Genomic DNA, 16,048 nt, shown 5'->3' with positions numbered 1-16,048 from the left:
CAGAGTTTAATTTGGGGCTCACTTGTACAAATGTGCGAGTCTCACTAAACAGGGATGCTGTTCTACTGCAACCAGTGATGTGATTCAGGCTGACAGTTCAATTTCCCTAAAGCAGCTGTAAATACTGCAGACGCATTCCTCTAGATTAGAAGACAGTAGTCAAAGAGTACCATGACGATTTTTGGAAAATAGTTGGCGATACTGCATTTTGTTTTCAACGGCTTCAAGCTGTAAACGGAGCCTTCATCTTCTCAGGATAAAGAACCAGACAAAAATGCAAAGTGAAAGCGAGGGTTAGAGGGAACGAATCTAAATGGCAATGTGTCATCCTTCTATCCATTACATTGTGCCTCAAAGTCTACTTCTTAATGACTAAAACACGTGCTACTGCAACTTTTATTAGCGAGATAATGCTCCATAAATATCTTCGACAAAGTCTCTTCCCCCATGCCCACCGGGCTGCCAATCACAAAAGCTCAGATGAAACTAGGCCACAGTCACAGCATCAGCCCGAGCGTTGGCAGGTAGAAAGCTGTAACCCGACCACATTTTGTTGAGAAGTGAAATTCTCTTCTCCTTTGCTCAGGCTAATAACCACATTTTTTTGAATGTGTTTAGAAAATACTGAAAGTACTCTTCCAATATCAGAGTAGCACATGATAATAAAAGCCCTACGTAGCTGTGTACGTAACAGGATGTATGATTACCTAGAAGAGCATCAGGACACACTGTTTTAGGCATATGATAGCTATGTGACAACGATTAACATGATGACACAGCCTCTATGGAGATAGGCATATGACTGTCATGTTTATTGCTGACGCAGGCCTTAGCTAATCTGAACCAAACATTGAATACTGCTTTGAACCGGTATTCTGCATTCTGCATTGTGACTGTAACACTCTTGTATATAAGCATGTCAAGGACACTATTCGGGGATCTATTTGTCCCACGCAGCTCTGTGTGACTACTTCCATTCTTGCAAGGATAATAAATACATGTATCCTGATATTGAAGACCAAGCCGGTGACGAGTGATATTTTTCTAACAGAATGTATTTGTACCTCCATGGGGTTGACGGTGATGGTGAGGGCTGAGTCGTCCCAGTCCATCTCGTTCTCCTTGCCGCTCTCCTGGTCCCTCATGGTGCCCTGGTGTGCGGCTCGGACGCGGAACACGCCCAGGATGATCATAAACACCAGGAAGCTAACGCACACCACGATGACAATGGTGGCTGCGCTGGGAACGACTGTGATGAAGCAAACACACAGAATAAAAAGGTTAGATCATTTTTATTTGTGGAGTCACGTCTCTGAGGAGTGTTTCAAGGGCTTCAGTTTCCCAGTGAGTCAGCCCTGATGTTAATGGCTTCTTACTAAACTGCGGATGAATGCTTTCGGAAGCTCTAGGTGTGCGTCTTTCATTAACACGCTTTTTTTCTGTCTCCCTCCAACCTTCTCCACTTTACCCCATATTAGCAGGACGGGGCCTCTCTGTGTGGCAGGCTTAGTGATCCTGACAGCCCAGAGGATTACTGCAGTCGGGAAATAAAAGGTTGTGCTCAGACCACCGCGTGTGCAGATGTCACAGACAGCACTCAAGTGTAATCCCTTAACTTGTGCCATAAAAAAAAAAGGCAAATAACCAGTAATTTCCTACGTGCCCTATTTCTGGTTAATAGATTGTAATCCATCCGTGAGCAATGCTTGTTACACCAGAGGCCAAATGTGTTTCCTATAGCAACAACACAGAGAAAAGATTACTAGTTGATTATTACATTTGTTATTCATTTAAACGCATGAGTGGAATGCTCTTATAAGGTGACGGTTCAGTCAGCAATAGTGATCAAGTTCAACTATTATTTAAAAATATGTTGTTGTTTTCAGCCGAGATGTAAAGGATTTCTACATGTTGCAGCAGAATTTGTTAAGTGGCACTGAAACGGAAATTAATTTGTTTTTGTCTTCTTGAAAGGGAGGATCATTTCAACAAAATGGATGCATTAGGAGAGGTAAATGAAACGGTGGACACAGTGTTGTTTGTATAATGCAAAGGACAAAGGCAGAAATGTTCTGTATTGTATTCTGAACCCTAACGTTTCCCATGTTGCAGTACCTGAGGCCTGGTGAGCGTTGACCAGGTTGTGCCCGGACAGATCCAGAGAGGCGTGATGCACAGGGTTGATGAAGTTGGGCTGCACCATGGCGTTGTTGGCCTGCTCCACAGGATTGGCTGTGTGGATTACATTAACCTAGAAAGAATACAAACACAATCTTTCACAAAAAGTTCCCGACAAATCTCCATTTGAGATGTAGCTCGAGCCAAATGAATGCTTTTTGGAACATTAGCGGTGCATGAGGTGGAAGAAGTATTTAGTATTCATTCAACTTGTTTGTATAAGTAGCTTTACCATAATGTAAAATATTCCGTTACAAGTCAAAGTCCTGCACTTACAACGTATTACATCAAGTTATACTATCAAGCACTCATTGTGCACAATGGCCCATTTCAGAATCATCTAAACATGATTACACTGAATTATAATTGATGCATTTATCTGTTCAATACTTTAAATGTTGCAGAAAAATTAACTAACTGACACAATATCTGCTTCCAAACTGTAGGAAATGGAAACAGTTAAGGGCGACTCCGTCAAAATTGTACTTAATTAGAGTACTTGAATGTGCTTAGTCATTTTCCATCACTGCTGCTTGCACTCCTCTTTGTGAATGTGTCACTGTTTTGTGACGTAGCTGACGCATGCTCAGTCGTACCTCGACCTTGAAGTCGTTGCTGATGTAGCGGCCGTTGAGTTCAGAGCAGACCAGTTTGAATTTCCTGTCAAAGAGAGCCTCTGTGTGCCAGTTCTTGTAACGGATGAGATGCAGGACCTGCTCGTAGTTTGCCATGGTGTTCACACCTGAAACACCCAGAGGAGAGCTCGTGTCAAAGAGAAATATGATCAGCAGTCATCAGAACGTCTCAGAAAAAGCTCTCTTAAGGAGTAGAGAATTGTTGCAGGGAAGCATGTTTCTAAAAAGAATGGGTTATATTTGAAAATGTATCTTTAAAAATCATAATCTGAGTAGACTTGGTAACTATGACCTTAAATCAGTCTAGTTAACAATGCGAGTGCCTACGTTTTAAATACTTACACAGGTACATTATACATTTGTTCACATGCGAGTCCTTAATATTACTATACTAAAGAATGTATTCTTTATACAAAGCAGATTCGTTCATGTCCTGATATCAGTGCTGTGGGCTGTGTGTACCGGTGATGACGAGTCCCAGGTTAGAGGAGCTCATCTCCAGGCTGTGCTGCTGCAGCTGAGACATGTCCACCTCCAGACCCTCGTGCTCCCCGTCCAGCTCGTCTCCCACCACGCTCACTTCACAGGTGTCCAGGTTGTGCATGATCTCCTCTGACACCACGGTCTCTTGGACTGAATGAACAATGGAGGGAAAATATTCAGATGTGAGTAGGGACCTTCTCAAATTGAGGAGTGTGCATTGGGTCTGTAATGCAAGCTTGTTGTACGCCAACATCAATGTTGTAAGCTAAGGACAAGTACAGTACCCCAAACAACAAATATCTAAATGTTTTGCTACAACAAATAAAACTGTTTTAAATGTATAAAATAGAAACTGGGCAAATCAGTCAAAGCTGTAAGGGTATAACTGAATAATTATATAATCAGCATAGTTTGGTTAAAATTAGGACACATCCCTTATCACCATCTGTTGTTTACAAAGTAGTTTGCAAAGTAATAAAGAAAAGGCTGCCATTTTGTGTAAAAGCTTTCTTTAAACCCTTTCAAAATGTACTTATTGTTTCGTAAACATGTTATATATCTATTTGAGTCAGAATGTGATGAGATCTTTGATTCTTGCTCATCTGCTGTGACATCTCTTGTGTCCTGAGGAAGGTGGGGCAGGGTAACGCAGGTAACAGCAGCAGATCTCAGGGAGTCCTTTTGTCCCATAATGCCTGCTGTTCACCACAGGACATTGCATCTCGCTGTATCTGCGTCACGTCTATTGTCTGAACGTCTTAGCTCATATACGAGCAGATGGCTGGCTGCTCACAGCCCCTCCCATAAAGTAGTAAACAACTTATCTTTGCACCCTCCTTCTCTACTCTACCCAATCCCTTCGGCCTTTAGACTTAATCCTCCAGATCACCTGCTAATGTACAGCTACACCACTATCAACTGTGCAAGGTCATTTAACTAAAGCAATAGATGGAGCAATTAATGAATCACACTGCCTAAGACTAAGATTACATATGTGGCAGTATTTGTTAAGTAGAAATCAAACTTCCTAACAAAGAATACTAAAATGGGTTGGCTTTATTTCCATGTTCCTTAAAACAGAATCCGGTGTTAAAATAAGGGCACGAGTGCATTTCTCATACCTGTAGGGTCATCATCAGTTCCCTCTGCTGCTTCAGATTCAGCATCAGCCTCCACCTCGCGGGTGATGGTGCTCACGATGCGTAGCTCGGGGAACAGCGTCACACCTTCCTGGCTCTCGAATTCTGCGGCGCTGCGGGCAAAGTGATCGATCCCGCTCAGGCTGATCTTTGGCTCCTCGGGCTGCAGCACCATCACATAACCTTCAGCATCTGGCACTGATACGCAGGACTCCTCGTTGAAGCATCTGCGGGAAGATTTGAGTTTAAATACTTGGTGACCTGGATCTTCGACACTTTTCTATTAAATTGCTGGTTCTCCCTCTGCTTTGAAAGGCAAAAAGGGGCATTTTAAGAATCTTACAATCTAAAAGTGGAGTCAATTCTCATTTCGCAGTTATGCAACCCATGTAGCTATAAACTGCTCATTATACTGTGTCTCCACGTTTGGTAAGATGTACACCAACAGCTGGAGGGTTGCATTCACCGGTAGAAACTTAAAGTATAATGAAAATTGAAAAAGATTGCCTCATTTATCATTCCACGATGCAGATCTTTGCATATGCAAATAAAAAAAATAATTAAAAAAAGGAACGTTTCTGCAGCACTAACTGGAACGGATCTTGCTGTAGGCTCAGCAGAAACCTAGGTCTGAATAAATTGCTTTCATACATCATTTGTAAACACTGAGCAGATTTGTTATTCACAATCCAGTCTCTAAATACATGATTGTTGTTAAGAAAATCTACATCAAAGAGAACTGAAAAACTAAATGCAAAATCCTACAGCTCATCTGTCATTCTCCAAGCCTGAACAATTTGTATGTGTTGTCTCTTTGTTATGGAAATTACAAAAAACTCCTGACCTCTATTTTACCTCATGAAACCATCCTCACATTTAAAGCACAAAGATGAACCCTCTCTGAATGTCTATTATTCAGAACAAACCTGTTACATACACTCCGGGTGCTGCTGACTGACAAATGACTGACATTGAATATTAAGTATTTTTGGGATATTTTTGGCTACTTACTTGACGGTGGTGGAGATGCGAAGGTGCCTGATACCAGGAGTGGGAAACTGGCGAGAGTTCAGGTAGGAGATGTGCTGCATGACCTTGTCAAAGGCATCGATGTCGTCTCCCTCCACGGTCAGAGAGGACTGGTTGGGGTTAAACTCAACCTGAGAGGAGAAATTAGGTGACTGTGAGATTTCAGGCAAGAATGGGTAACCCCTCAGTGCTAACCTTAGAGCTGAAATGTTAAATTCATGTCTAACACAGCTGACTTTTTTTTTTTGACATTTCTTTCCTTCCCCCACTAGGATAACAAGCCTCAGAGGTTGACTGACTGAGTGTGTTTTGTGTCTCTAAATCACTGCCTTCTGCTCACCTTGACAGCTGAAGCTATCTCTTCAGGCAGCTGCACGTCCAGTCCTTCCTTGCAGGTGTACAAACAGTCGATCACCTTCTTGTTCTCCAGCTTGCCAGAGCGGATCATTAGCCCCGCTAGGTTGCCCCGGAAAAACTGAGCCATCTTAGCATTTCCACCTGGACATATCACAACAGTGATGTGGAAAGTAACACACACACACACACACACACACACACACACACACACACACAGAGTTACTCAAGTCTATATTCCACAGACTTCACCATTTCTGGGCTGGTGATTGAACCATGCTATCTCAATGTGCAATGCTGGCGTGAATGGCGTTCATGCAAGTTAGTATGGGTGCCCTGGGGCCACGAGGAGGAGACAGTGGGGATGATGGATGAGCTTTTACACGCCTTAAACATGCAACATCTGCATTAACAGGGTGAGCCGCTGCCTTACTGTAAAAATAAAAATGACTGAAAAAAAAGAAACTTAAAAAGGGGATTACATCAAATAATGGTGAAATGAATCCTCTCTAGTCACCTTATAATGAAATGTTAGTATAACTGAGAAATGTAGTATTGCTGTGTGTGCATCAATCCTGGGTCCAGGTCACAGCCACCGTGTGGGGTGTGTGTGTGTGTGTGTGTGTGTGTGTGTGTGTGTGTGTGTGTGTGTGTGTGTGTGTGTGTGTGTGTTGCAGTAGCTCTGTTATCTGATATGGAGGAGTTGCTGCTTCTGACCCAAAGGTCATGTTATGAAAGAACAGTCTGCAGGAGCAAAATGCTGCAGCCAGGTCAACATTTCATGCTCATGCAATCAATGTTCTGCTCTGCTTGTGTATCTGGTTGATGTAGTGAGAGGAGTGAATGAAGGAAGAATTAAGAAAATACAAAAACAAATGCAATACACAGGCAGATAAAAGGACTATCATCCACACTGCATCATGCTCCAAACATATCTGTCTGTATCTAGAATGTGTAAGAATCATTCTAGTCGTAATGGTATGATAATGCAGTTAGCATGGTGGGACATTGTGGACACATGGACATATTTAAGGAGTAAGGGAAAGATTTGAGCAACCTGAGGTGGGCTCAGAGACTGACTCAGTGTCATTGTCATGTCCTGAGTTGTCTGTAAAGGACAGAAACAAGAGAGCAAGGAGAGACAGGGATGAAGGTTGAGGATCTGTAGCAGAGACTTCAACGCTAAATACAAAGCCATGGTGCATCATTTGAGAAATAATTCATACAAAAACGTGCACATCACTAGCACTAATCAACACATATAATGACACATTATCAGGTAGAATTAAAGCTTTCACTAAACCTTTTTACTAGCCACCAAAAAAGGCAAAATGTTACACAAACCACAAAAATGCACACATTCTCTAGAATGTATTTGTGCTTCTGACTTGTTTATAAGTTAATACACTTTATCCCAATACTGAAATATGATTAATTTAACGTTAAAGCATTCCTCCAACAAGAGATATTGAAGAGTGTACCTTGCCAGCAGGCACCGATGGTGAGCTGGGATTCGATCTTGGAGGAGTGCAGTGGGTAGTCCTCTGTGACCAGGAAGGGCTCGAAGGTGGTCCCATCCACAAACAGAGACACAGTGGGGAACTCGATATTCAGCACATAGTGATGCCACTCTTTGTCACAAGCCTGCGAAGAACACGACAGAGGGAATTAAGAACTGTAAGATGGACTGAGAATAGCACACCTACTCTTAGCGAAATATAGCGTAACGCTATCATTCTCTAAAGACAATGTTTGGTGTTAGCAGCAGCTGACCTGGTCGAGCTTCCAGTGGAACTCGGCTGGTTTGTAGTTCTCGGCCTCTGATGGGTCCTGGCGTAGGAGCATGATGAGCCTGCAGTTGTGGACGTACAGCGAGTAGTGGTGTCTGTTCATCTCTGCAGGGGAGAATAAAGAGAGGAGATTAAGATATGAAATAGGGCTGCAAAACAAATTAAACCGGTTTTATCCTTTTTAGACTTTGAGCGTGTAATTCATGCCTTTGTTACTACGCGTCTAGATTATTGTAATGCACTTTATGCCGGCCTAAACAAGACCTCGCTGGCACGCCTAAAGCTGGTACAAAACGCTGCGGCTCGGCTGCTTACAGGAACACGCAAGCATGAACATCACCCCAATTCCGGCTTCCCTCCACTGGCTTCCTGTCCATTTTAGAGTTCATTTTAAGATGTTATTGTTTGTTTTTAACTCGCTTAATGGGCGATGTGTACATCTCGGACCTCCTAAAGGTGTACACCCCCTCAAGGGCTTTGAGGTCGGCTGATCAGCTGCTGCTGGTAGTCCCTAAAACCAAGAAAAAGACCAGGGGAGACCGAGCCTTCTCAGCGGTAGCCCCCAGGCTCTGGAACGTCCTGCTATCCTATTTGTATGCTTTTATTGTCTGTCCATAGCCTTTATGTGCCTTGTATGTATTCTTATGTGTGCCTTTTAGCTTTTCTTATGTGTGCCTTTTATCTATTATTGTAATATTATATTTTATTATAATGTTATGTTTGCTGTGAAGCACTTTGGTAAACCCTCTGTTTTTAATATGTGCTATAGAAATAAAGTGGATTGGATTGCAACAAACGACTATTTACATTATCGATTAATATGCGTATTCTAGATTGATTAATGGTCTGCTCAAAAATAAATAATAAATATCAGAAAATATCTATCCTAGTGGCAGTCCATCAAAGTGTCTTTTATATGTTTTGTTTTTTCAGTCTAAAACCCAAAGAAAACTGAGGAAAGCAGGAAATCTAAAAATGTCTGCAAATTGTTGTTAAAAGTTACAATAAGGATTTATAGGATCATCAAAATAGCTGCAGGTATTCTTTTCTTTTTTAACTGCAAGAGTAGAAAGAATGACATGTACAAGCTTCAGTACTTTTCAACCAAAAGTGGTAGAACTCCATAAAAGGCACTGAGAAGCGAAAACATAACTGAAACATATCACATGGAATTGTGTAGGCTATAGTCCTTTTGTTAATTTAATGTTAACAAATGATGACTAAACAAAGGGGGCAGTAAATGAGTCATGAGTGCTGTAAGTTACAAGCACAGACTTGTCGCTGTGAGCTTAATGATTAAACACACGATTGCCATGGCCCTCCTTGTTCTTTTAATTGACGAACATGCCTCGACAGGTTCTCAAAGTGGCAGAAAAGATCTCTTTGAAACCAGTTCCACGGCCAACTGATTCTACCGTATGGATGGTTCTCTGAGGAGGAAGTAAAATGTCACAGCTTATCTGCACATGAACACAAACTGGCTATTAAGCAGATATTTACAGTACTTTTCTCATTATGCATCTATAGGCTTAGTCTATAGCAATATCTGACAAAAATCTGTGATATTATATCTGGCACTATAATTAGAGAGGATCCGCTATAGGTTCACATTTTCAAATGGAGGGCAAGGTTCCTCCATTAACAGACTAAAAGGCTGAATCTTCCTTTCATTTAGATAAATAATATCTAGGCGACCGTGATATATATCTAAGATAATCTACAACAGCAATAAAAGGCCACCCTTTTAGGAACATCATTTTTTCATTTTTCAAAATGAAAATATAATTGATTTGCTGTTAGTTGAGATATTGATGAAATGTCTCATACTGGACTACAGGTAACTCTTCTAAAGTAATGTGCTACATTTCCCCCAAGGCAGGGATGTAACTACATAATAGCCCTCTAATATGGATCATTTGCTATATTTATATTATCCATATTAGAGGGCAATTATGTAGTTACATCCCTGTGGACCCAACATTACAAATGTTAAGGTTCATGCTTTATTCTGCTTGCTTTTTTGTCATAACAGCAATATTTGAGGGTAATGTACGTGGCTGGTGAGACTCAGACACACTGAGGCATATTAAGCTCTCTCGTGTCCTCACAGGCTAAATTATTTGTATAGATTTAACTGAATAATACATTTATATACAAAACAACAATTGTGAACAAAAGATGAATTTGATAGTGAACATAATTGATACCCCCCTTCATAGGGGGTAATATTTATAGAGGTCATATTTATGGTCCAAATCTTATGTCCACGCTTCGCAGTGTCAGTGTTTGATATAAAGTGTCTGTCTTAAGAGCTAAAGACTCAAATGAGGAGGAAATGAACTGAATGTCGAGTCATTTCTCTTTCTGTGGCACTGCGCTGAATGCTATGAATGGTGCTTCGATCAGCTTCCTGTTCAGCGCACAAAGGTTGTGATGTAATACTTTATTATATAGGCGGTCAAACAGAAGCTGATAAATGGCCTCTCGCTGTCCATGGCAGAGACTTTACAGTCAATATGAAATAAGAAGCTTGTGACTGCTTGCAAAATGTCCAACTGGTGACCAATAGGAAAAAGGTAGGAAGTTTCCATGTGAGCCAGCTGAGCATCAACACTGATTATAGCCTGAAGTTACAACATTTAGTTTATTGGCACATTTTCAGAAACCATATATGCCGCAATAATGAGTATGCCACATTGACAGTCTAAAACGATGCGTAAATACGTTTTATGTTTTTTTTAGTTCTGCTTCAATGTGTTTCTGGCATTAATGTCTAAATACCAATCTGTAGTTTTTGAGTGTATGAATATGTTAACATAAAAGTTAAACGTTTTACTTCAATTTGATAAAAACAAAATAAAAATGTGTTTGGCTATGTAAACAGCCATCAAACATGGTACGATGTAGCGATACTCTATTTGAATCTATATGGTAGGTTGGCCACTCTTGCCTTTTGCTCTGCATGTTTATTGTATGTTTTGCCTTCAAACCCATACCAATTTATTAAACACTTTGATTAAATGGTAAAATGGTAAATGGACTGTAGTCATATAGCACTTTATCCAATCTTACATACGACAAGTCATCATTCACCAATGTGCCCTTTAGCTCAGATCTGGGTTAAGTATCGTGCCCAAGGATCCATCTACATGTTGGCTGCACAGGGCTGGGATCGAACTCACAACATTGCAACTGAAAGGCGACTGCACTCCCTCGCAGCCACAGTTGCCTGAAAGCCAAACTGGGGGATTTGATCAGTAAAAATGCATCTCAAGTCGAAAATGGTTAAAAAGGCCCTTTCGGCCGAAAGCCGAAAGGGCCTTTTTAACCATTTTCGGCCGATAACTTTTGGTGGCCGAATATTCGGTGCATCCCTATAATATCAGATATAATATCAGATTACCATCGTCACCAGGATGTTACCTGTTTTGTCAGAGTTGCAGAGGATGGTCTCCTTCTCGTGGGCCCCGGGGCCGTGTCTCATCCACACAGAGATGGTGAAGGGCTCCTTCAGGCTGGTGCTCACCATGCCTTCGGGAACCTTGATGGCCTGAGTGCCGTTAAACTCAAACACCTGGTCGCTGTCATGCCCGTTGTCTGTGGGCAGGCCGACGGTCCAGTTAGCGGCGCTGCTGGGTGCAGGCAGAAGCTCCACGGTGCCGGTGCTGGCTCCTAACAAACCATCAAATAGCACAAAGGCAATCGGCAAGATGAATTAGTATTCATTAAAAAATCAAAAAAAAAAAAAATGGGACTCATTACCGGTAACCATTTCCAGTGGGGCAGGTACTTACCGCACAGCTTGTGCAGTGACTTCTCAGAGTAGGTATCACGGTCACAGCCCTTTCCAATATGGTTGGTTTCCAGTTCAATGTTGGCTCGGATGGACGTGATTGGCTCATCACAGGTCTCCAAGTGCATGCTGGGGAAAAGGGCCAGGCTGCCTGTGCCAGGCTCATATTCAATCCTCTTATTGAAGCCTTTTGGATGAGAGCAGAGAGAGAGAGAGAGAGAGAGAGAGAGAGAGAGAGAGAGAGAGAGAGAGAATGAAAATATGTCCTTCAGCACAGCACCGCTAACGCGTGAGCTGTCAATATAGGGGCTGTCAATAGCAATTACTGTATAAGAAGTACTTCCATTCTTACAAACATGATAAAGGCCTTGAGGCTTAAAGGAATCAAATAGCCTTGTTGTCCACGGCATCCACCTAAACAGTGATGGTTGGAGGGTAACAGTGATCAGAGGAAAGCTTTTATACCTTGCCAGCTGGGTTTGCAGGTGGGTTTGACGCTGATCTTGACCAGAACATCCTCGGAGGCACGGTTCTTTCCACAATCGTAGGCGGTCACAGTCAGCTTGTACATGCGCTCCTTGCCGTAGCTCAGTTTCTCTGTGTTCTTGATAAAACCTGTGTGAAACAGAAAAGAATGAGAGAGCGCCCTTTGTTTAATGCTCCAGCTGTGCTAGGAAAGTAATAAAACACAATTTGGGCTACTGAACAGCATGCCAAAACAAAGATATTTTAATTATTTCAAAAAGCTGCCGAATACAAATGTCATTTACTGTCAAGCTGAATGAAAAGTGCAACATATATGATTGACTTCTCTTTAGGGCCACATTAGGATATTGTTGATTTGCCTGGTGTTCTTCAAGATGCTATATTGAGAGTCACCAAGCTAATGTTTATGCAGAGCCTGATTAGCATGCATGTGATTCAAATGAAGTGATGGAATTTGTTTGAATACGATTAGATCTCGTCTCAGGTCTTTTTCCTTCCAGCACTAATTAGCTGTCACAGTTGAGCACCTTCATCAACATTATGCACCCCACACCTTTTGTTCTCCTCCTATTATAACCTGTCTGCATTTCCTTTTCTATCAAAGCCAGGTGTCACATCCACTGAGCCTAGTTATCTGATGTATTTTTAACTGGATCTTTTATTTTTGTTTTACAAGACACACTCAGATTAATAATCCTTCAGTCCGAGACAAACGAGCAACCCCGGTGACATTTCAAGGAGACGGTCATCGTCTAACAAGACAACAAGCGGCCTTGAATTCCAAATGACTTTGTTTTATACGGATCAATGTGATGTGTGTCAATAAAATCGTGGCTCTTAGGCATGCACTGCTGCTTTCCCTCAGGCATGGACAAACACAAGTCTGCTAAGTGTGAGTGCTCACCATCTTTGTCGACGGTGAATGGCACATCAGGGGTGACGATCTCGTAGTTGCAGATTTGACTGAACTGGAAAGAGCAGTCGGCGTCCACTGCCTCCACCTTCAGGATGCTGTCGTACTTCTTTCCCTCGATAACGGTGGCTTTGTAGGACTTCTCCTTGAACACTGGTGCATACTCGTTGATGTCGTTTACCTGGATGTGGACGGTGGCCCTAAAGAGGCACGCTATGTTAGGACAATTTTGGCTGGGGATGTTTATTAACATTTGCCTAACCACAGTGAAATATGCTATTGTCCCACTTCAGCCACACAGTCAGCAGAGGGATTCAATAATAGCTTAGCTTTTCGAATCTAATGGTAAATCCCACATCTATTGTCATACCATCTGCACAATCCTGTGGTTGATGTTCCGTTTTATTTTACAGTTTGTTTTATGTGAAAGCATAGTTTATATGAACCACACCAAAATAGGTTAGGTGTGAGACAGAGGTTGCGCTACACTTTTTCGCTGCCCGTCATTTTGACGGACAGGATCGTAACATTTCCGTCAAAATCCAGTATTACCCGTTGGCCTTTACACAACTCTAACGAGGGGGGGGAGAGAGAGCACGCTAGTGAACTGTCAACGGGGGGGCGCCGTGTTATGCATGCCCACTGCACCTCGCGGGAGCGCGCACAGCGTAAAGCCAAAACTCAGACATTTCAATGATTTGTACGGCAAAGTTAGGTTTGGAAACGTTATCATTTCCTTTTTGGCGGGCATGCATAACACGGCATAACACCGGAGCCTCGCTGCGGGGAAGCATTGGCACTGTTCCGAGTTTGTTCTAATCTGTCAAAATGACGGACTGCTTTCAATGTTAAAAAGAATCCGTCATAGACGGAAAATATTCACAATATGGTGTGAAAGCACCCTAAATGATGCAACATAAACTGTTTGTTTTTCGTTATCTCTTTCTGTGAGGGGAACTGAGAACCCTTTTTATTGACAGAACTACCTCTGCACCCTGATTAGGTACAACTTTACAATAAGACTACCCTTATAAAGGATTGATAAAGGGTTTATAATTAGGTTTTAATTAGGTTATAAACACTTCAGTAATCGTTAAGAACCATTTATAAACCAGTTTCATATACGTCAACACAGGCTCACTATTTGGCAAGATGACTAAGCATATTGGCTACCTAGCTTACTTCCTCTTCTTCATCAGCCAACATCCTTGGTATCTGTTGTTCACCGAGTTGATGCTGCCTCCTTCCATCTTGATGTTTCTTGGCATCTCTTTATGACCATTTATTTACAAGTTACTAACATTTATAGTTGCCAAAAGGGAGCCTTATTGTAAAGTGTAAAACACATTCCCATTTATTAATGAGTTACTACCATTTCTAATAAGGCTGTACAGCAGTACAGATAAATGTGGTCTCTATTTGGCAAGCAACCGGTCACAGTTGCCCAGTTTATCTCACGTCTTATAAAAGCATATTAAGGATTTATAAAGTTTTCACAACCTAATTAATAAATGAATTACAAACTATTCGTAAACTCTTTATAAGGGTAGTCTTATTGTAAAGTGGTACCGGCACTTCTATACTGGTAGAGGTTGACTCACTTGTGGGATTTCTTCATGTTGGTGCCATCGGGACCCTCTCCACAGTCATAGGCTTGGATGGTGAAGGTGTGCTCCTTCTGCAGCTCACAGTCCAGCTTGTCCTTGGCCCGGAGGACCCCCTCGCCAGTGGACTTGTCCAGGACCACTGCCTCGAAGGGGACATTCTGCCCATGAATCCTGAAGCCGCAAATCTCACCTGAACACGTCAAGAGCCAAAAGAGAGTTTGTTCAAAATAACTGACATCAGGAGAGACATTTTCTCTTCAAATAATATTTTTAAAAAAAGTTAAAAACAAAACAATAAATTCACGCAAAAAAAAGAGAAAAAGATCAGCCACAGGTTTTGGGTGCCAGGGAGTTGTAGATTGGGGGTGGGTGGTGTCTGTGGAGGAAGCCCAAAAGCACTGTCATATGGGTGAGTACTTGGGGGGGGAGTTGGGAGAGGGTGTGGGACATTTAGTATCATAGAAGACGGAGTGTCTTTTCCAAGCCACTTGAAAACATTGCATCCAGTCATGCAGGCAGAAACCGAAAATATATGGACAGGCATTTTACAAAAGTACTTAAGATATTAGAAATCAAATTCATGAAGCCTATAAGAAGATAGAAAACATTATTGGAAGTAAAGATAATGTATTTCATGACTAAGGTCTATTGTATGATAGAAACAATAATGAAGATAAATACATACAAATTAATTAAAATATTTGAGCATTATAGCGTCATGATAGGCACCAATTTACTCATGAAAACCCTTAGTCTGAAAAACAAACAAACTGAGTCAGTAAAATGTGTTTTTAAAGACAATAATTTCTTCCTGTGTTATTTTGCCTTTCACCCAAAACGACTGCAAATTAAATCCAAATAATAAGAGAACTTCGACTATAACAGTTTAAAACAATCAGCACTGGATGTGAACTGGGGTTAGAAATATCAACTTGCTTGACATCCACATCAAATGACAACTGCAGCCATGCTAATGGTGGAGATTAGTGGTGGAGAATTAACTCAAGTGATCCACTAAGGCAAAGATGCGACAACAGAAACTTTGTAGCAGAGAGAGTTTGCATTAGTTAACAATCTCAGCAGCTTTCAGTGTAAGACTTTAATGTTAGAAAGTCCACAGGAGTCACTGTACCTGCATAGATCTTATAGGTCACAGAGAGGCACCACCAACATAGATGATGCCTTTAAGATGCTCACATATACAGAGCTTTTATCCTCTTTAAAACACCCATTTTAGTGTACATTTCTGCTCCAATTGTCATGGGTGTTAAGAGGTTGTCAAATCATCATCTGTGTCCTTTCAGTTTTTTTCTATCTTGTAATCAAATGTCTCAGAAATGAGCTGTTCCTTCCATTTTGTTAATTGAAGAATTGGATTGGATAAAATGGTAGCAAAGTGACTGAAAACTCCTGTTTTAAAGCAGCTTTCTGTTTCCTGGTGACAGCTGAAAAACTGTTAGGGTCTGCAAACTGCAATGGATGTCTCATGCACAGATATTTCTAAGTACAGTCAGCCCCACATCACACTTTTCATCCAGCTGTTGGATGTCCAAAAAATTAAGGGTGAGAAAAACATAAAATCGAGAAAACCAAATGGGGAGATTACAGAGCATGGCGGGAGTTTCTGTGTAAAAGTGTGAA

General features: G+C 41.5%; 1 protein-coding gene across 1 annotated transcript in view; it reads right to left on the bottom strand.

Annotated features, from left to right (window-relative positions):
* clstn1 (calsyntenin 1) overlaps positions 1-16,048 on the bottom strand; it is a 35,824-nt gene that overhangs the window by 905 nt on the left and 18,871 nt on the right. The window contains exons 6-20 of the mRNA XM_010781201.1: positions 14,402-14,597; positions 12,792-13,000; positions 11,867-12,016; positions 11,403-11,588; positions 11,032-11,280; positions 7,592-7,713; positions 7,300-7,462; positions 6,876-6,926; positions 5,805-5,962; positions 5,447-5,595; positions 4,418-4,662; positions 3,276-3,446; positions 2,775-2,920; positions 2,116-2,251; positions 1,065-1,249 (exon numbers count right to left, since the gene is read on the bottom strand). Coding sequence (XP_010779503.1) covers positions 1,065-1,249; positions 2,116-2,251; positions 2,775-2,920; positions 3,276-3,446; positions 4,418-4,662; positions 5,447-5,595; positions 5,805-5,962; positions 6,876-6,926; positions 7,300-7,462; positions 7,592-7,713; positions 11,032-11,280; positions 11,403-11,588; positions 11,867-12,016; positions 12,792-13,000; positions 14,402-14,597 — 2,516 coding nt within the window. The remainder of the gene's footprint in view (positions 1-1,064; positions 1,250-2,115; positions 2,252-2,774; positions 2,921-3,275; positions 3,447-4,417; positions 4,663-5,446; positions 5,596-5,804; positions 5,963-6,875; positions 6,927-7,299; positions 7,463-7,591; positions 7,714-11,031; positions 11,281-11,402; positions 11,589-11,866; positions 12,017-12,791; positions 13,001-14,401; positions 14,598-16,048) is intronic.

The sequence above is a fragment of the Notothenia coriiceps genome, unplaced genomic scaffold, assembly GCF_000735185.1.
Source record: "Notothenia coriiceps isolate Sejong01 unplaced genomic scaffold, NC01 NC01_scaffold00022862, whole genome shotgun sequence".
NCBI classification, from domain to species: Eukaryota; Metazoa; Chordata; class Actinopteri; order Perciformes; family Nototheniidae; genus Notothenia; species Notothenia coriiceps.
The sequence above is the reverse complement of the archived record's forward strand: the minus strand, read 5'-3'. Positions and strand labels throughout refer to the sequence as shown.